This window comes from Caenorhabditis elegans, chromosome X (genome assembly GCF_000002985.6).
Source record: "Caenorhabditis elegans chromosome X".
Classification (NCBI taxonomy): Eukaryota; Metazoa; Nematoda; class Chromadorea; order Rhabditida; family Rhabditidae; genus Caenorhabditis; species Caenorhabditis elegans.
The window spans coordinates 12,596,602-12,623,700 of NC_003284.9; the positions used below are offsets into that span (position 1 = coordinate 12,596,602).

At 38.2% G+C, this 27,099-nt stretch overlaps 5 protein-coding genes and 2 pseudogenes across 8 annotated transcripts; 6 read left to right on the forward strand and 1 right to left on the reverse strand.

Annotated features, from left to right (window-relative positions):
• Positions 1-566: 566 nt before the first annotated feature.
• On the forward strand, positions 567-836 carry T24D5.4 (non-specific serine/threonine protein kinase; the record flags this gene model as incomplete). Its single annotated transcript, NM_077704.1, has 1 exon — positions 567-836. One exon carries the CDS (start codon positions 567-569, stop codon positions 834-836), a length of 270 nt encoding a protein of 89 aa, NP_510105.1.
• A 593-nt stretch (positions 837-1,429) lies between these two features.
• Positions 1,430-2,696, reverse strand: T24D5.5 (annotated as a pseudogene). The gene is made up of 3 exons: positions 2,105-2,696; positions 1,766-2,055; positions 1,430-1,721 (listed from the first exon to the last, which is right to left on the reverse strand). Coding segments are annotated over exons 1-3 (1,174 nt in total).
• Positions 2,697-6,294: 3,598 nt separating this feature from the next.
• Positions 6,295-6,660, forward strand: T24D5.11 (annotated as a pseudogene). Its single transcript has 3 exons — positions 6,295-6,343; positions 6,392-6,561; positions 6,611-6,660. Coding segments are annotated over exons 1-3 (269 nt in total).
• Positions 6,661-7,020: 360 nt separating this feature from the next.
• On the forward strand, positions 7,021-7,459 carry T24D5.6 (uncharacterized protein; the record flags this gene model as incomplete). The annotated part of the gene is made up of 3 exons (NM_001381124.1): positions 7,021-7,111; positions 7,163-7,228; positions 7,275-7,459. The coding sequence occupies 3 exons, from the start codon at positions 7,021-7,023 to the stop codon at positions 7,457-7,459; spliced, it is 342 nt and encodes a 113-aa protein (NP_001367124.1).
• Positions 7,333-8,630, forward strand: R09A8.9 (GH10 domain-containing protein). The gene is made up of 4 exons (NM_001392862.1): positions 7,333-7,462; positions 7,535-8,289; positions 8,341-8,414; positions 8,470-8,630. Exons 3-4 carry the CDS (start codon positions 8,360-8,362, stop codon positions 8,568-8,570), a joined length of 156 nt encoding a protein of 51 aa, NP_001380104.1. The 5' UTR covers positions 7,333-7,462; positions 7,535-8,289; positions 8,341-8,359; the 3' UTR covers positions 8,571-8,630.
• An 8,519-nt stretch (positions 8,631-17,149) lies between these two features.
• R09A8.1 lies at positions 17,150-21,787 on the forward strand (the record flags this gene model as incomplete). Of its 2 annotated transcripts, NM_001373537.2 has the most annotated exons (13): positions 17,150-17,275; positions 17,330-17,751; positions 17,801-18,090; positions 18,135-18,320; positions 18,369-18,533; positions 18,579-18,818; positions 18,865-19,047; positions 19,094-19,319; positions 19,464-19,604; positions 19,742-19,975; positions 20,108-20,299; positions 20,444-21,138; positions 21,190-21,787. In NM_001373537.2, 13 exons carry the CDS (start codon positions 17,160-17,162, stop codon positions 21,277-21,279), a joined length of 3,180 nt encoding a protein of 1,059 aa, NP_001359549.1. The 2 variants fall into 2 exon arrangements, with proteins under 2 accessions (NP_001359549.1, NP_001359725.1); NM_001373538.3 differs by lacking the exons at positions 17,150-17,275; positions 17,330-17,751; positions 17,801-18,090; ... (1 more) ...; positions 18,369-18,533; positions 18,579-18,818 and having other exon boundaries at positions 18,979-19,047; positions 21,190-21,279.
• Positions 21,788-22,863: 1,076 nt separating this feature from the next.
• On the forward strand, positions 22,864-27,076 carry R09A8.2 (Dentin sialophosphoprotein-like). Its single transcript, NM_001373539.3, has 11 exons — positions 22,864-23,459; positions 23,509-23,891; positions 23,943-24,101; positions 24,199-24,372; positions 24,418-24,597; positions 24,659-24,928; positions 24,979-25,158; positions 25,358-25,666; positions 25,770-25,868; positions 25,915-26,158; positions 26,561-27,076. The coding sequence occupies exons 1-11, from the start codon at positions 22,871-22,873 to the stop codon at positions 26,701-26,703; spliced, it is 2,730 nt and encodes a 909-aa protein (NP_001359550.1). The 5' UTR covers positions 22,864-22,870; the 3' UTR covers positions 26,704-27,076.
• The last annotated feature ends 23 nt before the right edge of the window (positions 27,077-27,099 follow it).

A 27,099-nucleotide genomic window follows, 5' to 3' on the forward strand; every position in this document is an offset into this window, starting at 1 on the left:
ATGATGATTGAGATAAAATATGCTAAAATTTAAATCATTTTTAAAATTTCAATTAAAACAAAAATTACAAAAATTACGGTGTTATTATATTTTTCAGACTCCATATCAGAGCATAATTAGTAAAAGTTTATCAATTAAATATCTTCAAACTGAAACATGAAACAAACATGAAACATAAAGTTCTATAAGACATCAGCCAAAAGAGTGAATCAATGGCGTTTTAATAGATTTTTCACCACAATCAAATAATTAAAATTAGAATTAGTGTGGCATGGCCAGAGATATCTCAAACAGCAAAAACTTGAAAATATGCTGAACACAGTTTTTACAATTTCTGAAGTCAAAAAAAAGGGAAAAATACAATATTTAGAATGCAATGATGATCCAGCGAACTGAGAGCATTTTGGCGTCAAAATACCTATACCTATACCTAATACCTAATACCTAAACAACACCTAAAAATAATTTTTTCTTTCTACTAAAAATTTTCTGAACCTGAAAACGAGCATCATCGTGTCGATTTTCTCCTAAAGTTGCAGCTATTGATAAAAGCGTTAAATTTCTAAATGTTCGATAACAAACACCGCCGGATTACCGCCCATTTTCTTGTCGGAACAGGAAATTACGTGGCACCTGAAGTAATTGCCAAACCCGGGCCCAATCAGAGTTGTGATTGGTGGTTGACTGGAGTGGTTTTATGTAAGATGGTATTTGGAAGAGTGCCATTTCATGATGATACACCCGGTGGAACACAATATCGCATTAAGAATTGGAGAAGCTTCCTTGATTTTGTATATTGTGGAAATCTATCCAAAGATTGCCTTACGATGATTTAAAAGAATGTGCAAAATATGTCAAAGATTCAGTAATGACAATTTCGCTTTTCTTTCATCCAAAAATAAAACCACCATAGTTGGTACATTCACTAGTAGAACTCCTTCCTTTAGTAGGACTCTTATTCATAGTACAGGGTGGGCCAAAAGTATGGTAACACTGGCGCGCTTTTTTACATGAGCTTTTCGCCCGACTGCCACATCATAAATACATTTTTCTATCAAATACTGATAGCTGAATAAATTTCCTTCAATTGGACTTAAAATTTATAATGTTTCCCAATAAGGTGCGCTCTTTATCACCTCGGCAATCTGACGAACCCTTTCGCCGAAACGGTGTTTTGGCACGCGGCACTTCCCACACAAACAAACCTCCCACGCCCGCCAATAATTTATAAATGTATTATTTTTATGTTAAATTAGGAGTTAAAGAAGTGAAGAAGCGTTTTTGATTGTTTTTGTAGCATATAAAATTTTTCTGTGTCGACACTGGCGCCTAGAAAGTACCTTTGAATATTTCATGAACTCAACTTTGCGAAAATTTTCTCAGTATTTTTTGGTTTCACAAGGCGTAACGACCCACAAATCATCCGAGTTCAATTTTCTATAAAAATTCTGGAAAGTCGGGTCAAAACGCGCCAAAAAGTACTGAAATGAATTTTTCTGCATACTGCTGCCGCCTTGTCAAATCCACGTGGGTCTGGATACAAAACATGCGGTGGAAGAGATTCCAAACACGAGTTATGCTCCAAATGGGAAGTGGCAAAACGTTGTGCATTGACACGATCATCTGTGCTTCTTTTCCAACAAACCATCAATGAGCTTTGTGCGTTCATATTCGACAAAGAAGAAGAACCCTTGAAGTGCCGAGTTTCCTCGGAACCCATTCTAAAAAAATAGTAATTGAAACATCAATCAATAAGAACACTGACTTGTGTTTCCGTTGATATCGTTTCCATTTTCCGATCAACTTTTGAAAAATCAGAATCTTCAATACTTCTAGCTCCTGCATAAGAATTTGAATCGATATCATTACGCACGAGTCCAGCGTGAGATTGCACATTTGTTGAAAATGTAAGGACTGCGCTATTTCATGATGAGTTTCCAGATCCATTACTAAAACGTTCAGTGGTACTATTTGGATGAGATGAAATGTCTACATGCAGTGTGTTCAATGGAGCTGGTCTCGTCTTATTGAATCTGATATCAGATACACGATCATCTGAATATAATTCATTAAGTTATTTTACAACTTTACACACAAAACGTACCATAAGATTTGAATCCATAATATTCAGCCTTGGTGTCGAGGATTCGGCTCACGTAGTTTGCCCTCTCTACATCGTTATGAATCATTTCAAAAAAATCCAGAAGCTCAATCGCCAAAGCATCAGAAAAATAGTCACAGTCCGTCATCCTTTTGCGATAAGACATGAGGCTTCTTGGCTTCTTTCCAGCGTTGTATTCACCAAATTGAACAATACGCAAGATGGGGATACTGTAGTGGTCAGGAATATGATTCATCAATCTCCTGAGCTTGATCTTGTCATCTATTTCAACTACAACTCTTCCATAAACCGGAACATATGGGCCAATTTCACACGGTGGATTTGTTTTCTTTCCAACACAACTACTCGCAAGTGCCGAGAAAGCTTCAGATTTCTTAGAAGCGACTGGTTCATATGTATTTTGACTGAAAAAAAGATAATTAGGACATGTGAAAATTTTAAAAACAATATATATATACCGGTTGGAACTGTTTTTTGTGTGGTTTTGGGGCAGAGCATCGATTAAAATCGCCCGATTCAGTTGATTCGAGGTCTTCAAGAAAAGTTGTTTTGAGCCAAGCTTGGGATTATTCATTCAAATATCTGGAATATTTAAATTCAGTGAATTTAAACACGTTAATAGTAATGATATTCAAATAATACGGAAAACTTGAAGTTATTTTGAGGAGGAAGGTTAGAATTCAATTTATAAACAGTAAAGAACAAACTATATATTTAAACTTAAAAGTCTCATAAAAACTCATAAAACATAGCATTCTCCTCACAAACGTTACAACAATTCTAGACATTCTAGCCAAATAAGAGCCTAATGATAATATTAAACGCAAAAATAAATTACTTGTCTGCCGGCAGTATTGTAGGCATCTACAGTGACAGCTACAATAGACCAGATAGCAGCTTAATTCACAAAAATTTACTTTAAAGAGAAAACAGATAATGTACTTAAGCTACGAAAATTGTTGGAAAAGCCATATAAACACATCGAACAAAGAAAACGAGCGTGAAAAAGGTACAGGAGAAAATCAACAAAATCTAATTGACTCTGAAATTGGTCCGCATAAAAACTATCAACAGTCCACACATTACTTATGGACGGAAAAGATTGAAAACGCAAAGAAACATATGTGTTTATGCCGGCGTTACAGCTCGCCGGAGCTTTCTAGGAAAAAGAACAATCAGAAATTAGCTGAAAAATATAAATTACAACACTAAAATCATCAAAGGTGAATATAAGAAAGACAAGAGAGTCAGAGAAAATCATCATAAAGAGAAATAGTGGAGAGATACATGAGAGGCAGACGACGTGATTTCCCAGGAGCAAAAAAAAACAGATTCGAGAAGAGGTCCGCACATCCCTCTCCTCTCTGTTTTTGGTCCGCGCACCCCTTGTCAACAGTTCGTCTAGGGAGGGAAATGACGCAATAACCTTTATTGTTTTTTTGTTTCTACTGTTTCTTGAATTACCGATTTTTTTTTTTGAATTCGTCCATCCTTCTTCGTCGTCGTCTCGTTCCAAATCCCTTCCGATTGTCCCAATCCATCCACCAATCCACCCATCCATCCCGGTCGTACTGATCCTTTCATCGATCGTCCACCATTTTGATCCATTACCGCTTTCAGCATTTGTAGGAACTTGATTTAGTTGCAGCATCAAACAATCCCTTACAAACTGTAATAACTGAATATTTTCACTGAGCGAATAATCCTAACAAACCTTTTTTTTTTAATTTAAGAAAACCTGAATGTTCAAAATTTTCGGTTACTTTTTCATGATTTTGATAACTTCGGCGTCTGTGACTTAGGCGACTGGTTGGTCAGAGCAATATCAGGCAACTGGAATTTACTAGTTGTCAGGTTTATATACTGCATTTAAGAATATATATTCCAAATAATTTGTTTTGTCTCATTCAGATGTAATTTTTTTCCTTTCCCATTGTGAGGATAAGATGAATTCGCGGCTTTAGAACAGTTTTGTTTGCATGTTTGTAGGTATGTTGTTAATCTTGTTGTTTGCCTTTTTTTCTAAAAATTTATAATCTAGATTACTCAAAAAGTTTCACTAATTTTTTATATGTGTTTTCCTATATTACCAAATGAATATACTTTATGAAACTTTTATAAGAAAATTAAAACAACAATTGTTTAGGCAGTCTATTCTTGATAACCTAAATTCAATGAGTGACAGGAGTCCTACGACTAAAACGTCATAGGGGTTGCAGATTGATTATGTATTATGCTGGTTGAAAGTTGGTACATATACAAACCTGGTACATGTTTAGTACAACACAATTTCTCTGTCGGTACGCGATCTGGAGATGAACTGGAGATGTCATCTGGCTTGCCCAAAACAACTTGCACAAAAGAGAGAGGTGAGCATATCGATGCTGAAAGGGATAATAGACGGTTATGTGGTCTGCGTAGGGGTGGCTATAGGTCGACCTAGGTCGACCTGCGACCTAGAGGGTTAGGTCGCATCGCGACCTAGGTCGCATTGCGACCTGCGACCTAGCGACCTGCAACCTAGCGACCTGCGACCTAGCGACTTAGGTCGCATTGCGACCTGAATTACCGACATTTTGTTCTCTTTCGGTTTTGATTCACTTGAGTTGTTAAAATCCGTATAACTCGAAAACTAAAGATTGCAGAATATGTATATTCCACTAACATTTTCTCTATTAAGATTTTATAAGTTTATGCGTTGTTTCTAAAATTTCATTTTCCACTTTTCGAATTCGAATTCGAAAAAAAAAGCACAGAACAAAGCATTGATTTTTACAAATTCTACAATTCTACAAAAAAAATTGAAATTTAGAAAGTTAAAATATTTCGGGGGGAACGAAACCCATAAGTACCATAGTTTTCAAGTTGAAACAATTTTAGTCAGCAGCAAATCCGGCAGATGTCGGCTGTTCTAACTTTTTTCGACAAGGTGTCTTATGGATAAGAAATCGAAAACAATGTAAAATAAATGATTTGTAGCAATTTGTTAGTATACATATTCTGCCATCTTATGTAGTTTTCGAGTTATACTGATTTTAACAACTCAAGTGAATCAAAACCGAAAGAGCACAAAATGTCAGTACTTCAGGTCGCAAAGCGACCCAGGTCGCTAGGTCGCAGGTCGCAATGCGACCTAAATGAATACAGCGACCTAGCGACCTAGGTCGCACTCTTGCCACCCCTAGGTCTGCGTCACTACAGTCCCCCCTGTTTCTCGCAGAAGACGTAGGGAAAAGAGACCGTGCGTCTCTCCACACGTTCACCACCCTTGAGGAGACTCTTTGTAAACGCCGACTGCAGGCCCTGCTCATCAATCCATCCAAGCACCAAAACAGTTTCTGCCATTCATTCTATCTTGCTACACTTTTTATCCTTATCGCCATTAGTATTTTTCAATTCTTAGTTCTTAATTCTTAAATTTTTAATTTCTTGGTTTCTTGACACTTCATTAAGAAATATTGTTACTTGATTTCCCGATTTTTTGGTCAAGACATCAAGAACTATTTTTCATTCAAATCATTCAGAGAGACATTCAGATCGAATAACTGTTCAATAATCGAAATTTTCAAACAATTTTGTTTGGTAATTGTATTATTTTCAAATTGTTTTTTTTTTCGAAAAGTAGACGAACATTCTGGCAGAGTATCGGAAAATTTTGGTTTCTAGGAAAAATTCTGAAATTTTCTTCAATCCGGAGTTTTTTTTAATTAAAAATTTTTCGAAAAAATTATACAGGTCTCCAAAGAAGTGCAAAAATGGCCTGAGATAGTTTTAGATCGATATTTTTGAAGTAGAGCTTTGCCGCTCAAAACTTTGCAGTAACATATTCTATGGAACATTATTAAATGACACCTGTCTCTTGCTTTGAAGTCTGACGGTGAAATGAAAACCTTTCCTTGTTAATAAAAACATTTTCATCTCAACAAAATTGCATTTATTTTTGATTCTGACCTGAAATATTTACCGAAAAAAGCTATTTCTTGAATTTTCTTGATTTCTTGCCTATTTCTGGACTCTGGAAAGATTTCCTCTCCCATCTCGTCTCCATAACAATTACCTGTCTTGAATCAACTGGTTTAAGTGAGTCAGCCAATATGCTTTCCTTATTTTTTTTCAAGACATATTATCTTTTTAGCTTCAATGTATTTTTTACAGACCTCAATCAAACGACGATGCAAGAAGGATGGAAGGATGGAAAAAGGAAGGAAAACATCCAAATTTGTAAGGAATTTTTTTTTGATTTTTTAACTAAACTGCAAATTTTTACAGATGCTGAAGGCTGTGATGAGACAAGATGATGGGCAATGAATGGAAGGATCAGGACGATTGCGATTGATGGATGGGGACAAGGGACGACGACGACGAAGAATCGGATAGGTGGATGGGTCGACGACGATCGGGATGGAACGGTTGGAACAGGATTCGGCGGAAAAAAACATGTAAGAAACATTCTCCTTTTAGCTTCAAGTAAAATGTAACTTTTTACAGATCTCAGGCTAACGACGATGATGGATGGTAGGAACGATGATGGTTGGTAGGAAGGATGGATGGGAAAAAGGAACGAAACAATCCTAATTTGTTAGGCATTTTTTAAATGCTTAAACTACAAGTTTTTAAAGATGCTGTAATGAAAGCTGTGATGAACCAAACCGCCGGCCAATGGATGGAAAGGTCAGGAAGATCGAGATAGATTCGGGATGGATCGGGACGAAATGACGACGACGACGACGGATGGACAAATGTTCCTTCTTGTGAGTGTTCTGAACCGGGTTCAAAAGTAACAGGCAAAAGCTGCATTTTCGGTTTCACTGCTATCACCTGAGTTGATTTGTCAAAAAACATAAATGCTTCCAGGAACAACATGGTGGACAATGGATGGAAGGATCAGGACGATCGGGATGGATGGCTTCGGGATGAATCAGGGCGACGACGACGACGCCGACGATGGATCGGATGGGTGGATAGATCGAAGACAATCGGGATGGATTGGTAAGTGATCCTCTCTCCTTTTAGCTTCAATTAACATGTAACTTTTTGAAGATCTCAAGCAATCGATAATGATTAAAGGATGGATGGTTGGAACAATGGAAATAGAAAATCCAAAGTGTAAGGAATTCGTTTGATGCTGCATCTAAACTGAAAACGTTTACAGATGCTGAAAGCTGTGATGGAACAAATTCTGGGCAGTGGATGGGATGGGCAAGACGATCACGATGGGTGGATTCGGGATGGATCGGGACGATGGACGACGACGACAAAGGATCGGATGGATGGATGGATCGACGACGATCGGAATGGATAGTTCCGGGACAGGTCGAGATGGAGATGGACAGCTGACATGTAACCTTTTACAGATCTCTAGCAAACGAAGAAGGATGGATGGTAGGTCATTTAAACTAAGAACTTTTACAGATGTTGAAAGCTGTGATTGAACAAATTCTGGACTGGACATGGACTGGAATGGGCAGGCCGATCAGGATGAATGGATCGGGACGAGACGACGACGACGACAAACAATAAGGATGGGTGGATGGATTTGGACGATCGAAAGGGATTTGGGACAAAACGACGACGACAAAGGATGAACAAATTCGGGGCGGATCGGGAGTAAGTGAATCCATCTTGCTCCTTCTTGTGAGTGTAGCGTCCCCATTACGTTTACCTGGCTTGAACTGAACTGGTTTGCTTGAATCTGTCACTGTCCAATTTCTGAACCGGGTTCAAAGTAGCAGGCAAGGGCTGCATTTTCGGATTCACTGCTACCCCCCTGAGTTGATTTGTTTGGAAACAAACAAATCTTGTACCGTACTCAGAGGCAGTGAAACTGATTAATCTCTTAATGGGAAATGCGAACTCCTGCGAAAAAAGAACAAGGAGACTGGAAATAGCGTCAAACAGACGAGGCTTATCGGACGGTTCTTGTCACATAGGTAAACTGTAATGGGTGATGCTGCACAGTTCTAACGGTACAGAACATCACTTGAAGTTGCATGAATGGATTCGATCGATGGATGGATGGACGAGGCAACAACGACGACGAACGATTAGGATGGATGGATGGAAGGATCGATCGAGAGAGATGATGGCTTCGGGATGGATCGGAACGATGGACGACGACGACGATGGGTCGGATGGGTGAATGGATCTACGACGATCGGGATGGACTGGTAAGTGATCTTTTCTTCATTTAGCTTCAACTAGAATGCAACTTTTTACAGATCAAGCAAACAATAAAGGATGGATGGTAGGAAGGAAGGATGGATGGAAATAAGACAGGATATAATCCAAACTTGTAAGGAATTTGTTTGATGTTTTGATGACAAGTACTAAACTTCAAGTTTTTACAGATGCTGAAAACTGTTTTGCAACAATATGGTGGAGGGATCAGGACGTTCGGGATGGATGGCTTCGGGATGGATCGGGACGATGGACGACGACGACTTTCTAATTTTTTATTTTCTGTTTTGATCATTTTTTTTTTCGATTTAATAAAAGTGAACGAATTTAACGAATTTGCCGTTTGCCGAATTAGCCGGGTTGTGTTTCCGCGTTTTCGCCGGTTCAGTTTTTTTTTTCAGATTTTAAAAATTCCATAGTTTTAAAATTTTCAAGTTTTCAAATTTGAAAAAAATCCTAAAATTCCAAAATTCCGAAATTCCAAAATTCCAAAAATTCCAAAATTCCAAAAATCCGAAAAATCCGAATTACAGAAAATTCCAAAAATTCAAAAAAATTCCAAAATTCCAAAATTCCGAAAGTTTCAAAATTCCGAAATTCCAAAAAATCCGAAACCGAAAAAACCGAAAAAATCCGTTTTTGGAATTTTGGACAAAAAACTGAATCGTTTTTGGAAGTTTGGAAGGGTAAAAAAGGACGAGCATAATGTCTTATAAAGTGGCCGTCTTGGAAGCGAGGGTCGGATACGGTAAGACGATACTTTTCAGAACAACCGTGTTTCAGGTTTTAGTCTAGATTCTAGAGTTATAAACCTCGACTTCGAATCATACTTGTAGAGACGGGTCCGCACAAGCTTCATCAATATTTCAAATGTTGTCGGTAATGGGCTTTTTTTGTTGCGTTGTAGGGCCACGCGGACGTTATCGTGATAATTTTAGCAGTAATCTCTTGGCAACTTTTAGCCCCAAGGCTTTTCTCGTTCTACCCTGTACTACACGCATAACCCATAAATCTGTAACTCTTATCTCTGTTTCTCGTTTTTCTCATGTCTCTCGAGCGAAGCTAGGAACTAGTGAAAACTTTTTCTCGGGGGAGCGCAGCGACCCGAGAATAGGGTGTTTTCCCGTGACAGCGGAGCAACGATAGTCTGTCGATAGTTAGAAAAATCTATGGGTAAAAATCCTTCTAACTGAAAAGACACTGTAAAACGATTGTTTCGTTCTGGAAAAGGCGATGGGGGGGGGGGGGGGTTAGAGTGGGGAATAACAAATAGAAAACTAAAAACTTGAAGCTGGATACCTCGAGAAATAGACGTATTTCTCTCCCTGATCTTCTCGCTCACTGTTTCCGTTTTGTAAGTAAAAACGAAAACTGTCCACCTTCTTACATGTTTCCCCGGAACCCGCTACACTAATCGGCTATTATCTTGAAAACCAGTTATGGTATCATTGAGAAGAACGAACATTATCTCAAAAAACTCCGAACTCTCGTTTTCCTCAGCGGGAAAAACAGACGATAACTAGCTATCCTCTGTTCAAAACTCGAACAAAATTTCTCTCGACCCAAAACTGAGAAGGTCGTCCTTCCCACGACAGAAAATTGTCGTACGTCTGGCTTTCCTAGGTAGAACTGTCGGGAAAAAGCACACGATACTCTACCCCGCGCTAAATATACACTTTCCTCTGCAGAAACTGCTACAAATTCTATATTTTCTCGACGGAGGCCGTCGCACATCCCACTTTCTCGACAGAAGCAGTCGGACATCGCACTTTCTCGACAGAAGCTGTCGGATCTATTATCTTCCTCGGCAGAAGTTGTCGGGCCTACTACCTTTCTCGACAGAAGCTGTCGGACATCACACTTTCCTCGACAGAAGCTGTCGGACATCACACTTTCCTCGACAGAACCTGTCGAACATCACACTTTCGTCGACAGAAGCTGTCGGACATCACCCTTTCCTCGACAGAAGCTGTCGGACATCACGCTTTCCTCGACAGAAGCTGTCGGGCCTCACACTTTCATCGACAGAAGCTGCCGGATCTATTACCTTCTCCGACCGATGCTGTCGGACCTCATTCTCACCTTGCCAGAAGCTGTCGAATATACAAACCTTCTTCGACGGAGGCTGTCGAAAAACTCCACATAAAAACTGACCGGGGACCAAAATTAATTTTATAAAACCGCACCCCGCCTCGACGTTTCTTTTACCTTGATTTTGTCAAAAAGGGAAAACAATTTATTCTAAAATTAGGTAACGATATCGATATCTGACGAGGCGATGCGAAGTTTTAAAAACTAAACTAAGCAGCTGGAGACTGAAATCACCTGTCCAGACCATGGACCGGTTATACACTTCTTACTCTTTTAATAACCCAAATATGCCGAGATTGATTATTTACGTAGAGAAATTTAAAAAATAAAAATAAAAAGCGAGATCAATAGCAAGCAATTTGACGAAAAACGAGCGGTTTACAAAGATATGTTATTTGAAAGAGCGACTAGAATCTAGACTTAAAATATTTTGAGAAGGGGAGGAAAAGGATAGCACATTGAGACGAAAGCAAGAGATAAAACAAGATCTACCAAAAACGGAAAACTAATTTCCGACTATCCGCCGGACTTTTAGCCGAAAAGAATAATTTAAGTTTAATAACAGCGAACGATCGGAGAGAAAGGAGAAAATTCAAATACTCACACACATAAGCGCTAACTATTGCCTAAATGACGAAAAATATTTACAAAAATCACTAAACAACCCCTAATTAATGAAAAAATGGCAAAAATTCGCTAAAAAATCGCTAAAAAACGCATAAAATCGATAAAAACACGACCTCTACGCTACTCACACGTAGAATGAGGAGAAACAGGCGCCGCAGCGCCCGCGGGGCGCTTGTCGCGGCGAGACCCGTGCCGGAGGAAAATGCCTGCGCCTTTAGTTTGCTACTGTCTCTCTCTCACTCCGCTGTCACCTCAAAAATGGCATTGCGGCGGATTTCAGAAAAATGGCATTGCGGCGGATTTCAGAAAAATGGCATTGCGGCGGATTTTTGAAAAATGGCATTGCGGCTCATTTCAGAAAAATGGCATTGCGGCGGATTTAGCGTATAGAATTTTTGAAATATTTGAAATTTTTGGAATTTTTTTAATTCCAAAAATTCTAAAATTCCAAAACTCAAAAATTCCAAAATTTCGAAATTCCAAAAATTCCTAAAATTATGTACGTGTGAGTACCGTAGAGGTCGTGATTTTATGGATTTTTTTGCGTTTTTTGCGATTTTTTTGCGAATTTTAACTGTTTTTCAATTAATTAGGGGTTTTATAGTGTGTTAGGTGTATATTTTTAGTCATTTAAGCAATTTTTAGCGTCATTGAGTGGAAAACAGGAAGCGGAGTGTGTGTGAAAGGAATTTTCGTAATAATTTCGCGTTTTAATTCATTTATTATTATAATTTTCTCCTTTCTCTCCGATCGTTCGCTGTTATTGGCTTAAAATGTTCATTGCGCCTAGAAGTCAGGCTTGTATTCGAAAATTTGTTTCTGTTTTTCCGTTTTTCGTTCGATTCTTGTTAATCTCTTATCATAGCCACAACCTGTTAAGAATTTCCGTTCTTTCTCAAACACTCTTTAAGCCTAGATTTATTCGCGCCTTTAAAATATTATATCCCTTCGTAAACCGTTCTGTTTTGGCCGATTTTTTCGTGTTACCGATCTCGCATGTCGTCGTTATTTCACTTTTTACATAATAATCATCCGTTTTATCGTACTCGAGTTATGTAGAGCATAAGAAATGCAGAAAAGGTCCATGATGTGGACAGGTGATCTCAATCCTCAGGGATTTTCATTCAGTCATGTAAACTGCACCTCGCCTCGCGAAATTTAATTTTACTTAATTATAGAATTCGTTTGCGGTTTTCTGACAAACTAAGGTAATAAAGAGACACCGAGGCCGCTTTCGGTTTATTAGTCTGTTTTAGGAGGTCGACAAGGGCCAATAAATTAGAGAGTAAATTTAGCTTTTACAGGTTATCAGACGGGAAAGGTAAGATGCGCGCGATGTCTCATAAGTTTCAGTAGATAATAGTTTTTGAACCAGATAGGTTTTTGCGATAAAGAGTTTAGTCCGACAGTTTCTGTCGAGGAAAGTGCGATGATCGACGGCCTCATTCGATGAAAGTGTGAGTTTTCGACGGCTTCTACCGAGGAAAGTGTAAGTTCTGACAGCTTCTGTCGAAGAAAATGTAAGTTCCGACAGCTTCTGTCGAAGAAAGTGTGAGTTTTCCGATCACTTCGGTCGAGGAAAGTTTGACAGCTGCCGTCGACGAAAGTGTGCGTTTTTCGACAGCTTCTGTCGAAGAAAGTGTGAGTTTCCGACAGCTTCTGTCGAAGAAAGTGGGAGTTCCGACAGTTTCTGTCGAAGAAAGTGTGAGTTTCCGACAGCATCTGTCGAGGAAAGTTCGAGTTTTCCGACAGCTTCTGTCGAGGAAAGTGTGAGTGTTCCGACAGCTTATGTCGAGGAAAGTTTGAGTTTTCGACAGCTTCTGCCGAGGAAAGTGTGAGTGTTCCGGCAGCTTATGTCGAGGAAAGTAACAGGTCCGACAGCTTGTGTCAAGAAAAGTGCGATGACCGGCAGCTCCGGTCGCGGAAAGGACAAGATCTTGCAGTTTCTCTGAGAATGTACGAGATTCACGGCAGCTCCTGCTGAAAGAAATTTTGGATTTCCGGCGCTTGGTGGAGCATAGAGCGGTTTTTTCTTTCCAGTCAAGGAAAGGGATAGTTCTGAATTTCGAGGTATCGTTTTCGTTTCTAATTTAGGCCATAACCGTTTCTAAGACACTAGCTGAGTAGAGATTTCCACGGTGGTAACAGATCCCGGAATGGAGAGCTGTAGAAACGTATAAGAAGTTGACACTTATAGTGTTTCTTTACGAAGCGAATACAGACTAGGAACAGTAAGGTTAACAGGGAATTTGTCTTTTTCGCGCGATATCCAGCTCCACCAAGTTTTTTGCATCGTTTTTCCCTCAGCGTGTCAAACGGGTCATATTGGCGTTTCAGTTCAAGGGTATCTTACCCGAGACAGAGTCAGTGTAAGGTTCCGTTCCTAGAATATGGCAATAATATGTTGCTTTTTTGATAATTTTCAGTTGCCGGAGTGTGCGGGGTTCAAGACACGTCTTCATGACATTATGTATACTTTGAGAGCGACGACGGCGAGAGTCGGAGGAACAGGGTTCGAAACTTCAGAACGAACAGTAGAATTCTCTCAAATAGGAGATTAAATGCTCCTCTTTTCCACGTTTTCATAAACTATTAGAATCATCGCTTTGGGCGAAGTGGAAAATCAGACGAGCATAACGTATTTATCAAAGTGACCATCGTGGAAGTGAGGGCCGTATACTGTTAGACGATATTTTTCGGAACAACAGAGAAGAGCGAAAGGTAGACCTAATTTCAGGTTATAGTCTTGCATCTAAAGCTATAAGCCTCGACTTCGAATCATACTTTTCGAGAATGGTCGGCACAAGCTTCATCAATACTTCAAAATTTTGTCGGTAATGGGCGTTTTTGCGTTATATGTGCACACAAACACTATCTTCATACCTTTAGTAGTAATCATTTGGCAACTTTTAGCCCCAAGGCTTTTCTTGTTCTACCCTGTACTACACGCAAAGCCCATAAATCTGTAACTCAATCTACTCTTGTCTCGTTTTCTCATTTCTCTCGAGCGAAGCTGGAAACTAGGGAAAACTTTTTCTCGGGGGAGCGCAGCGACCCGAGAATTGGGTGTTTTCCCGTAAAATGGCATTGCGGCGGATTTCAGAAAAATGGCATTGCGGCTGATTTTTCAAAAATGGCATTGCGGCGGATTCATTAAGAGATTAATCAGTTTCACTGCCTCTGAGTACGGTACAAGATTTGTTTGTTTCCAAACAAATCAACTCAGGGGGGTAGCAGTGAATCCGAAAATGCAGCCCTTGCCTGCTACTTTGAACCCGGTTCAGAAATTGGACAGTGACAGATTCAAGCAAACCAGTTCAATTCAAGCCAGGTAAACGTAATGGGGACGCTACACTCACAAGAAGGAGCAAGATGGATTCACTTACTCCCGATCCGCCCCGAATTTGTTCATCCTTTGTCGTCGTCGTTTTGTCCCAAATCCCTTTCGATCGTCCAAATCCATCCACCCATCCTTATTGTTTGTCGTCGTCGTCGTCTCGTCCCGATCCATTCATCCTGATCGGCCTGCCCATTCCAGTCCATGTCCAGTCCAGAATTTGTTCAATCACAGCTTTCAACATCTGTAAAAGTTCTTAGCTTAGATGACACATCAAACAAATTTCTTACACTTTGGAAGTTCCAACCATCCATCTTTTCCTACCATCCATCCTTCTTCGTTTGCTAGAGATCTGTAAAAGGTTACATGTCAGCTGTCCATCTCCATCTCGACCTGTCCCGGAACTATCCATTCCGATCGTCGTCGTCCATCGTCCCGATCAGGGCTGGGACTTTTTCGTTTTCGCGTTTTCGTTTTTTCGTTATTTTCGGGGTTTTGACGAAAACGAATTTTTTCGTTTTCGTTTTCGAAAATGTTCGAAAAACGAAAATAAAACGACTTTATTTAATTCTGGTATTTTTTCCACTTTCTTTCGAACTTTCGCCGAAATTTTGCTCTCCGGTGTGGATAGTATTGAAAAATCAATTATTTTCTTCTAAGACTCAGTACTGAAGATCAACTTTAAAAACAAAAAAGGCAACAGTTTTCAGTTTTGGATAACAATTAAAATACTCTTTTGCGTAACAATAGATTCATTCATTTTAAGACAGGACGTTTCTTTGTTCTGAGCTCCAATGTTGGGCTATCTTATTGAATGCACCGAATTTGGCTAAAAATTCATTCAAGCAACAAGTAAAACATATTTCCACAGTATCTAATAAAATTTTGATGATTTTTGAAAAATTAAAGCTTGTTGTTTCTTCAATTCAAAAGTTCAAAACACAATTTCAGATGAAAAATAGAGTTACAGTAGAATCCTTATGTTCGAAAAGGGCTTTAAGTTCTATAGCCTATAAGCACCAATAGAGAATATACGGTAGTTTGTGAAAAGTTTTCGAATAAAAATTTTGAAAAATACGAGCTTTTGAGAAAATTTAAAGAAATGTCGCATATTTCGACCCCTACGAATTTAAACAAAATTAAAACATAAAAAATGTCGAAAAAAAAATTTTTTTTGGTCGACTTCCAAAATTATGAGTGGCAAAAACTGAGTAATTGCCACTTTTTGACAGTAAATAAAAATCGTTCAAAAAATTTTTGAAAAGTTTTATCATGATATTTGGTCATTTTGGGACTAAAGGAGTGGGTTTTAACAATTTACCCACTGGCACTACTCCACCTTTAATGAGCGAAGTAAGTCTATGAGAGAGAGGTAAATGAGTACTTGCCACCAAAAAAGCTTTTGAGGCAACATATGGCCTAAAAACTGTAAGTCCAGTTGTAGATTTGAAACAGTGCCATTTTCGTTTTCGTTTTTGTTTTCGTGTTTTAAAACGAACATTTTCGTTTTCGGTTTCGAAAATGAGATTTCGAAAAAGTCCCAGCCCTGGTCCCGATCCATCCCGAATCCACCCATCGTGATCGTCTTGCCCATCCCATCCACTGCCCAGAATTTGTTCCATCACAGCTTTCAGCATCTGTAAACGTTTTCAGTTTAGATGCAGCATCAAACGAATTCCTTACAGTTTAGGATTTTATCCTTCCTTTTTTCCACCCATCCATCCTTTAATCATCATCGATTGCTTGAGATCTTCAAAAAGTTACAGCGGTAATGGATCAAAATGGTGGACGATCGATGAAAGGATCAGTACGACCGGGATGGATGGGTGGATTGGTGGATGGATTGGGACAATCGGAAGGGATTTGGAACGAGACGACGACGAAGAAGGATGGACGAATTCGAAAAAAAAATCGGTAATTCAAAAAACAGTAGAAACAAAAAAACAATAAAGGTTATTGCGTCATTTCCCTCCCTAGACGAACTGTTGACAAGGGGTGCGCGGACCAAAAACAGAGAGGAGAGGGATGTGCGGACCTCTTCTCGAATCTGTTTTTTTTTTGCTCCTGGGAAATCACGTCGTCTGCCTCTCATGTATCTCTCCACTATTTCTCTTTATGATGATTTTCTCTGACTCTCTTGTCTTTCTTATATTCACCTTTGATGATTTTAGTGTTGTAATTTATATTTTTCAGCTAATTTCTGATTGTTCTTTTTCCTAGAAAGCTCCGGCGAGCTGTAACGCCGGCATAAACACATATGTTTCTTTGCGTTTTCAATCTTTTCCGTCCATAAGTAATGTGTGGACTGTTGATAGTTTTTATGCGGACCAATTTCAGAGTCAATTAGATTTTGTTGATTTTCTCCTGTACCTTTTTCACGCTCGTTTTCTTTGTTCGATGTGTTTATATGGCTTTTCCAACAATTTTCGTAGCTTAAGTACATTATCTGTTTTCTCTTTAAAGTAAATTTTTGTGAATTAAGCTGCTATCTGGTCTATTGTAGCTGTCACTGTAGATGCCTACAATACTGCCGGCAGACAAGTAATTTATTTTTGCGTTTAATATTATCACTAGGCTGTTATTTGGCTAGAATGTCTAGAATTGTTGTAAGGTTTATGAGGAGAATGCTATGTTTTATGAGTTTATATAAGATTTTTTAGTTTAAATATATAGTTCGTTCTTTACTGTTTATAAATTGAATTCTAACCTTCCTCCTCAAAATAACTTCAAGTTTGCCGTGTCATTTGAATATCATTACTATTAACGTGTTTAAATTCACTGAATTTAAATATTCCAGATATTTGAATGAATAATCCCAAGCTTGGCTCAAAACAACTTTCCTTGAAGACCTCGAATAAACTGAATCGGGCGATTTTAATCGATGCTCTGCCCCAAAACCACACAAAAAACAGTTCCAACCGGTATATATATATTGTTTTTAAAATTTTCACATGTCCTAATTATCTTTTTTTCAGTCAAAATACATATGAACCAGTCGCTTCTAAGAAATCTGAAGCTTTCTCGGCACTTGCGAGTAGTTGTGTTGGAAAGAAAACAAATCCACCGTGTGAAATTGGCCCATATGTTTCGGTTTATGGAAGAGTTGTAGTTGAAATAGATGACAAGATCAAGCTCAGGAGATTGATGAATCATATTCCTGACCACTACAGTATCCCCATCTTGCGTATTGTTCAATTTGGTGAATACAACGCTGGAAAGAAGCCAAGAAGCCTCATGTCTTATCGCAAAAGGATGACGGACTGTGACTATTTTTCTGATGCTTTGGCGATTGAGCTTCTGGATTTTTTTGAAATGATTCATAACGATGTAGAGAGGGCAAACTACGTGAGCCGAATCCTCGACACCAAGGCTGAATATTATGGATTCAAATCTTATGGTACGTTTTGTGTGTAAAGTTGTAAAATAACTTAATGAATTATATTCAGATGATCGTGTATCTGATATCAGATTCAATAAGACGAGACCAGCTCCATTGAACACACTGCATGTAGACATTTCATCTCATCCAAATAGTACCACTGAACGTTTTAGTAATGGATCTAGAAACTCATCAAGAAATAGTGCAGTCCTTACATTTTCAACAAATGTGCAATCTCACGCTGGACTCGTGCGTAATGATATCGATTCAAATTCTTATGCAGGAGCTAGAAGTATTGAAGATTCTGATTTTTCAAAAGTTGATCGGAAAATGGAAACGATATCAACGGAAACACAAGTCAGTGTTCTTATTGATTGATGTTTCAATTACTATTTTTTTAGAATGGGTTCCGAGGAAACTCGGCACTTCGAGGTTCTTCTTCTTTGTCGGATATGAACGTGCAAAGCTCATTGATGGTTGGTGGGAACAGAAGCACAGATGATCGTGTCAATGCACAACGTTTTGCCAGTACTGGTTTCGTAGAAAAGGAGTGCCGGCGCTGGGATCAGTTAGTTGAAAAAAAGCAGGTTAATTTATTTAAGTGCGTTAATTCAATGAAAGCCTTTTGTTTTTAGAAGAAAGAAGTTAACAGTGATCACAAAAAAGCAAATCGAATCACTTCCCATTTGGAGCATAACTCTCGTTTGGAATCTCTCCCACCGCAAGTAGACACACGTGGCTTAGACAATTCTCATCTTGCGGAGAAAAAGTACATAGAGGGAATTTCAGAGGAAGTTTCAGTGAGTGTTCTCATCGTATCAGTTGATGAGTGTTTACAATTTCAGAATAAGCAACCAAACAACCTCGGTTCCGAGACTTCATCAGCAATTGAAAACGAAAGAAACTGGATGCCTACTGAACACAATATAGCCAGTCGAATTGCTTTTCCGGGACTTTGGTTGAACGTCAAATCGAATGATAAATATTTGCCACCTACAATTTCTCGTACGGAATGTTGGCCTTACATAACAGATCGCAAGGAAAAGAATAGACGACACATGGAGGAAATGATGAAGATAGCAGAAGTAACAGTTTTCTTTGTTAAAATCAAAGAATAATGTTATATTTCAGCAAAATGAGCAATTGTATCAGTTCCCTCGTCCCAATCAAAGTTGTTATTCTTCAACCAGTTCGCACAGAAAGGATTCGATGACAACTGATTCGAAGGAAATCACGAGTTCTGACATGGAAGTATATAGCTTTGCCATTAAAGAAGGGAAGTGCTTCCGTCTGAAGCGGTATATGGAATGGAAGGTTAGCGGCTCTGTAAAAAAAATCAATGAAGAACTTGTGTTTTCAGAAAGATGAAAAAGATAGTGAACATGCCGTGGTCAGTCGTAGACCTTCTTTTAGAATCTATTGTGAGTTCGCGACGAATGTGATATATTTTTCATCGACTCAAAATGCATCTGAAGAGGATTTCGGAAACACAGTTTCAAGTGATGTTTCTCAATATTCAGCAAGGACTTCTAATAATGCTTCATCAAAGCGAAAACTATCAGAAAGCTCTTCTGATTCGGACACAGGTTTGCTGTCTTTTAAATAATTGTTTATGTCTAATTTGTTCATCAATGCATCAATCACTTTTCAGAAATGCACCCACAAAAGATAACTGTTCTAACATCAGCCACTCCACCAATGGCAACACGCAATTCATGTTTGTTTTTCAGGTATTCTACTCAAGAAGGCTAATGTATCAAGATTTGTCGAAGAAGGCGTGCCAGTCCCATGGTACCAGCCTCAGTCATCCTACGCTGTTGCATTTTATTCAAGTTCTTCTCACATGTTTTTCCATATTCTCAAATCTAAGCGTAAGTTTTATATACTTCTACATATTTTATATATATCTATAAATTTGGTCAAAAGTTTTCTTGTATTTAATAGTCAGAACTGTAATTTCAAAAATAGTTTAACATTCATTTAGCCGCTATATATTCAGCATTTACAGCAGCACCGCCAATAAAACCGATGAAAAAGGAGGCCGGAGCGTTGCTTCCCCCTCGAGCGGTTGTCTATAAGCTCCCTGCAATCAAGGGCTCAATGAAAGATGCAATCTCAGCTCACAAACTGTTGAAAAAATCGTACGCGAAGCCAATTGTGGACATTAGCTCTACGTCAGGCGATAGCGATCCAGAATGGTGGAGTGATCGGGAGTTGACGGCTGATTTGAACTTCAAACGAGGTTAGTCACAGCTTCAGCGATTTCTTCAAATTATGGCTATTCTCATATTTTTTTTAAACATATCTTCTTCAAACACCGATTTGAAACAACAACTAGATCATTATCAAGACAAATAAAACTAATAACTTTCAGAACTTCTGTCAAAAAAGCCACGCTTCTCACGGAAAACCTTCGATGAACGATCTTCATACATTGCTCGTTTCAAAGAATCACATCTGGGAAACTATTTGAATTCGGATAGTGATACAGTCTCCAATGAAAAGCCAAAGACACTTGCTCAGTTAAAGAATTTTAGCAAATCCAACTTGGTGGAATATCATCCAAGTATGAACCGCGATGTTGGGGATGTCATAGTTTATTTGCTCTAGATATCATTATGATTTAGATTTAAACAGTTTTGAAGTAAACTATGAAATTTCAAATCAAGACAAATCTTCTATAATAGGAATATAAAAATGGATTTTTCAGAGCGTTCAAGAAAGAAGATTCGTGCCAAAAGAGTGTACCGAACCAAAAGTGCTGTCACAACTGCGTGTACATCTACATCAAAACAAGCGGCTCGAAGTGATGAACCATTCTTTTCACAGCGCGATACACGACAACATTCTTACACCCAGAGAGTCCAAGTGCCGATTGGTGCCGCACTCCACTCTTCGTCGTCAATCGCTGCAAATGTGAATGATTATCGGTCAAAGGCTCCAACACGAATGATTCACTCATCAAAGGTTTCAACAGTGAATGCGGCTGCCTCAAAGTTTGCTGCACCTCGTTGTCAAGCACCAAACGTTTCACACATGAAAAATGGTCAATTCTCAGTCATTGACAGACTGCTTCCAAGTGACTCTAACACTAAGCCATTGTTAGCACCTGCCTCGAACAACTCGTGGATTACTGCAAATTCTCGTGCAACCGGCATTCTCAAAGGACGATCAGGGCCAGTTGATCAAAGCCAGAATCAGAATACAAGAAGAGAAAATGCTTCCATGTCTGGAAGACAGCCGTTGGACACTTCCAGAAAACACATGTTCTTATTTTGTAATAAGGTTTGTGTGATAACTGACGAAGAGATTCGACGAGACAAGGAACAGCATCGATTGGAAAGGTCACAAATTAGCGCGGAACGAAAACTGGAGCACAGAAAAGCTATGAGACGACAATCCAGGGTTACTATTTTTCAAATTTGATTGTCATACGTTATAAATTTGTAATTTCAGGCTAGACTTCTCAGCCGTCTGCAAACGGAGTATGACAACAACGACGCTACAACGCTGTTCAAATTCAGAAGCAGTTGCCTACATTCGTAGTTGAACGTTTGAATCTGTTATTGTTGCATCCGATTTTCTACCAACTTGACTCTCGTTTTCATTATTCAAAGATGTTTATATTGATTTTTGCATTTCCTATATTCCTATCCTAGTATTTTTGTTTAATCTAGGTAGATTTTGAGTGGCTTGACCCACGTTTTATATGTCTTAATTTATACTCAAGTTAAGTCTCCTGATATTTTTCCAAGACAGGTTTTGTATCATTTATTATTATTAAGGAAATAACTTCATAATTGTATATTCTGAAATGTTTGATATTTTCTATTGTTATCCAGTTTTTTATTGATCTCATTATTGTCATCCTCTCACCCCTCCTCATATTGCTTCTCCGGTTATTCTTTCGAGGTATTTTTCAACGGTTTTCATGCTCCTGCACCCGATCTCATGCAAGCAACTCTTGTGAATGAATAGTTTTTTGACATATTTTTTTAAAAAATATTCAACTTTGTTTGCTAAATCTCTGTAAAAATGCAGTTTTCATACCCTTGCACGCACGCCGAACAGTTTTTAGAAACGTTTACTTTGAATCGTTGTAAACTATTCCAAACTGTTTGGAACTCAGAAAAGCCAGAAAAAAAGACACTTGTTTTTCAAGATCAGCCGATCGGCATATTCGGCTAAATCAGCTATTATCACACCCCTGCTGCAAACGCGCTCCGCCGCCATTCGAAGGTCCCACCTTCGAATGGCAGCGGAGCGCGAACAGGAACAGATCTAGGGCGGCATTGTCTCTCCTTTCTCTGCGCTCTCTCACCTCCTTATATGAACTGTCGGCGCAGGGTGTTCGGGGACCGAGATAAAACATTCCAGAATTTCCCGCCCGGGACTCTCGCCGACTGCCCTCTCGTGCAGTCTCCATGTATTTTTTATGGCCGTGATTCATTTCTTTTCATTTGCCATCACCTTTCGGCCATTTTTTCTCATCTCTAGCCCGGTTGGTGATGCGCATCTTATTAGCATAGTCCTTTCATCTGCACTATCATTATTCGCATGCGGTAAAAAATTAATTGTCCTGTAATATGAACAATTTGGGTTTTTTTCCAAACTACAGATTCTGCTCCTCGTTTTCGAAGATTCAGTCGCTTGCTAATTTATTTCTTCCATGTGATTAACTTTTTAAAATTTTTTAAAATTCGTTTTTTGATCGTTTCTCTTTTGTTACGAACTTCGCAGTTGTGTGCCGCATCATAAACTCGTCCGCTAGTGTATTGGTTTCTTTTCTGAAATAAGCTTCAAACTGATAAATAAACGAACTAAGTTAGGCTAGTTTTAGAACTCGTAACACAAGTTTTGGTGTCCACTTGGAGTTCATTTTATCTTGTTTTTTTCTGTATCTGCATATTTCTTCTACGTTTACAATCATCCTTGAATTTAGCTTGAATTTTTTTGAAGCGCGGATTTTTGAAACGAAACAATTCAAAAGTTGCTCAGATCGTGTTCTATTTTTTAAAAAGACGTTTAGCTTTTGTTTCCAAGCAATACCATCAAATTAACTGTTTGTTGTGAACTTTCAATCTTTTCACTTTATTCCAATTTATGAAATCATTTTAAAACATATTTCAGATTTTCAATGGAGGATCCCAAACTGGGCTCAAGGCGCATGACCTTGCGATCTGCAAGTCGACTGAATATTGAAAGAAATGGGTCAGATAGTTCTTCTGATACTCATTCAAAAATGCGCTCCAATGGGTACAGTTCAATGAAATTATGTGACAATGAATCAACGTTTTATTTCAAATTAAAATCAAAAGATTCAATTGTTTCCAATGTACCAGATGTCTGCTCAAAACCTGTGGCTGGTAATGGAAAAGAGAAGACAACGTCTCCGTGTGAAATTGGACGATATTCGTCATTTTATGCGAGATTTGAAATTGATATGGATGATAAAGCTGAACTCAAAAAATTGATGAACTCGATTCCGGAAAACTACAGTATCCCGATCCTGCGCATTGTTCAGTTCGGTGAATACAACGATGGAAAAGAGCCCAGAAGTCTTTTGTCTTATCGCGAAAAGATGGCGGACGTTGACAAGTTTTCTGATGATTTGGTGATCGAGCTTCTGGATTTTTTTGTAATGATTCGGAGCGATGTGGAAATGGCCAATAATAAAACTGAGAAATTGGAAACCAACGCAGAATATTATGGATTCAAATCTTATGGTAAATTTTGTACGTTTGATTGCACAATCTCTAACGAAATTGCATTTAGATGATAGCTTGTATGATATTCAACCAAACACCAAAAGACCTGCTCCATTGTACAGACCAGAAGAAGTTATTGCGTTTGATCCAAATTGGGGCACTCCAAACTACCCACATGTGATTGAAGAAGATAAAACTAAAAAGCTAGCGAGTGCTTTACAAGATTATCGAACTCTGAGAGATGCTACCCCCGATAAGACTTTCTATTTTGGTGAGATTCCTACATCTCCAATAAATGTGGGAACTCATGATGACCAGTTGTGCAACGGTATGAATTCAATTTCTGGAAACACATTGAACACCAGTTATGAGGAAACAAGACAGCTGAAAAATTCCGATCATGTGAAACAAATTGATCCGCAAATGAAAGGAAATTCAGTGGATGCACATGTTAGTGATTTTATTGAATTAACTGTAAAATTAATATGAATATGTTTTCAGAAAGGGCTCCAATTCTCTATGACTGTTCAAAACTCTTCTTGTTTGTCGAGTGATGGGAACACAAGCACAGATGATCGTGTCAATGCACAATGTTTTGCTAGTTCTGGTTTTGTGAAAAGCGAGCGCCGTCGTTTGGAACAGTTGATGGAGCAGAAACTGGTTAGTTGCTTAAATGTGAAGTAGCGCTAGTGGGAAAAATGTTTAAAACTATTGATGGTGGTAAAAAATTTATTCATATAAAATATTTTGTTTGCAGAAGGAGAAAAACCAATGTGATTACGCAAAGAAAACTCGGAACTCTTCGGCGTTGGACCACGAGTCGTCCTTTGGATCTTGTCCACTATCTGATATTCATCCAGAGCAAAGTCACTTTGACATTTCTCTTCTGGCAGAAAACAAGAAAGTAGAAGAAGTTTCACAGGAAACTGCAGTAAGTTTTCATTGCGTTAGTTTAATGAGTGATTATGTTTTCCAGGAAAAACAAGAAGACAAACAGATCTCTGTGACTTCATTGGCAAGAATGATTGAGAGAAGTTCGATGCCAGCTAATCCGTACAGTAGTGCAGATACTCAAATGGAAGTACATGGTTTCGACAGTTCTGTTTTTGTAGAGAGCGAAAAGCAAAATTCGGAGCAGCGTTGTGAGCAGATAAAGGTACGCAGTCTTAGTGAAAAATTCAACTATTTGAAGTTAAATTTTATAATTCTTTAATCAGATTGGTGAAAAAGACCGTGAAGACTCTAATCGCATAGTTTCTTTTGAAATCTCACTGGACGTAGCCTCGGATGAAAAAATCAGTTCATCGACTACAACACCAAATACATTGGCAGAAAAATGCCAAGCAACTCTCCGGAGAGCCGCGTTTCTATATCCAGTTTATCCGAAGACCAATTCTTCTGCTTGTATGAATAGTCATTCTTCTGTTGATGTTGGTTACAATGAACAGGAGCGTCGTCAGTTTGAACAGGCTCTTGATGAGAAAAAGGCTAGTTGATTTAATGAAGTACTCACTTAATGATCATCTGATTTCAACAGGATGCAAAGAACCATGAGCTAGCGTTGGATCCCCAAATCGACTTGTTTGAGTCTACAGACGTCGAAACTAACGATGATAGATCCATTCAATTTTCTCGTGTAGACACCGGCTTGTTGAAGGATTCTAACAATTCAACAATGAATGGAAGAGAAATAGAAGCCCTTGGAATCAAGGCTCAAGTAGGTTTTAATATTTTAAATAGGCTCTTGTTTTGGCATTTTACATTAAGTGTGCTGATGTTGGTGAAAAAGTGCGTGAAACATGCATTAGGAATAATCAAAAAAAGCACCAATACACCGCGACCAATCAAATCTTTGGTATTAAATATACTCACGAAACGGACCAACGGTTATTTTTCTAAACTAAACTTACTTTCAGAATAATCAAAAAGAGCACCAATGCACCCCAACCGAGTACAAATCTCTGCTGGATAAATATACCTACGAAACGGGCCCATTGATACCTGATCTAGAAATGTTGTTTGGAAAACGGTCAACATCGACTGAAGCAACGGTTAGCACGAGTTCTCGTCCATTGGTACCTGATCTAGGCATGTTGCTCGGAAAACGTTTCAAATCTATTGAATCGACGGGGAGCACAAGTTCTTGCACGGACGTGCAAAATATTGATGTCATTGCCTTCGAAGAAACAAAAGCCCAACTTCGAGAAAGCCATGGACAGATGAAGGTTAGTGATTTGAGCCGAAGAAAAGTATCGTGAACAGTTTGTTATTGGTTTTTTTTTTTGAAGCTTTTTCATTAATTAATAAACACATGAGTTTTTTTTTTAGGAAAAAGAGCGATTGCGTAGTTTGGATGATCATGGTTCTAAAGAATCACTGAGCAAGCGTATGGAGCAGGAGCGTATGAAGCAGTTTTGGCAAAAAGAGGTTAGTTGTTTTAGAAAAATACAAAATCAATATATTGAGTTTTTAGAAACATGAGAGCAGCCGTGACGATGCGAATGAAAACGCGTCATTTGTACATTCATTGGACGTCGAGTCGAATGTGGATTCTTGTTCTTCGACTGGTACTCAAGAAACATCAGAGAAAAAACGTCAAGAAAACGTTTTAGCTGTTGTTCCTTACAATCCAAAAAATATTTCAACACTTGTTGAAGATCAATCTTCCAATACTTTGAAGCGAATGCTTGTGGATACTTCTTCTGATTTGGGCAAAGGTGTGTTACATTGTGAATCCTCATTTATGCAATATCGAATTTTTATGCCAATATTGTTAAAAGTATTTCACTATTATTATTAATATTTATTAGTATTTTCATATTTTACCAAAATATTGAATAAGAAACAGGTTCAACACTTTGGCAGATCTCCTGAAAAAATGTAAAACAAGTTAAAATTGATAAAAGATGGATACAACACATACCAATCTTGCGAAAAAGTAAATAAGTATTTACTTGTTATTAAAATTCTTTTTTCTATACAAATCGGTGTCAGAATCAGAAAGAACAAAATCAGAAAAACTCATTGGAAAATCAGTATTGAATCCTTTGTTATTTTTTTAAATTTAAAATGAAATTAGTATATATGTATATAAATAACGTATTTTAATGGTTTTTCAGACCAACCGCCAAAAAAGAAACGAGTTCCATCATCAATCTCATTTTCGAACGCCGAAAAGACTAGAATGGTTTTGACAACTACTTCAAACATTGGATCAGGATCGTCGTCTGGAGAAGAGATTCTGGAAAAGGAACTGATTTAGATCACCTAATATCAGGAAAAATTAGTAATTCATGCTAAATTTCACTGTCTTATTTTATATCAATTAATTATAATGCTCAAGTCTCCTCTCTCCCATTATATCTTAACGTTTTTTATTTAAATATGTAATTGTATTAGGTTTATAATTGTATTAGGTATATAATTGTATTAGGTTTATAATTTTATTAGGTTTGTATTAGGTTTTGTTTATAATTGTATTAGGTAACTAATCGTTTAATTTATTTCCATAATTATTGAGATTTCCATAGATTGACCACACTAATTTTATACTTATTTATTTACCAGCCGTTCGCACGCGTGTGCTCCGACTGGTGTACAGCGCCATGCAGATTTGTATTTCAATAAATAGATATCACTGTGGCTCCTTGATTTTTGC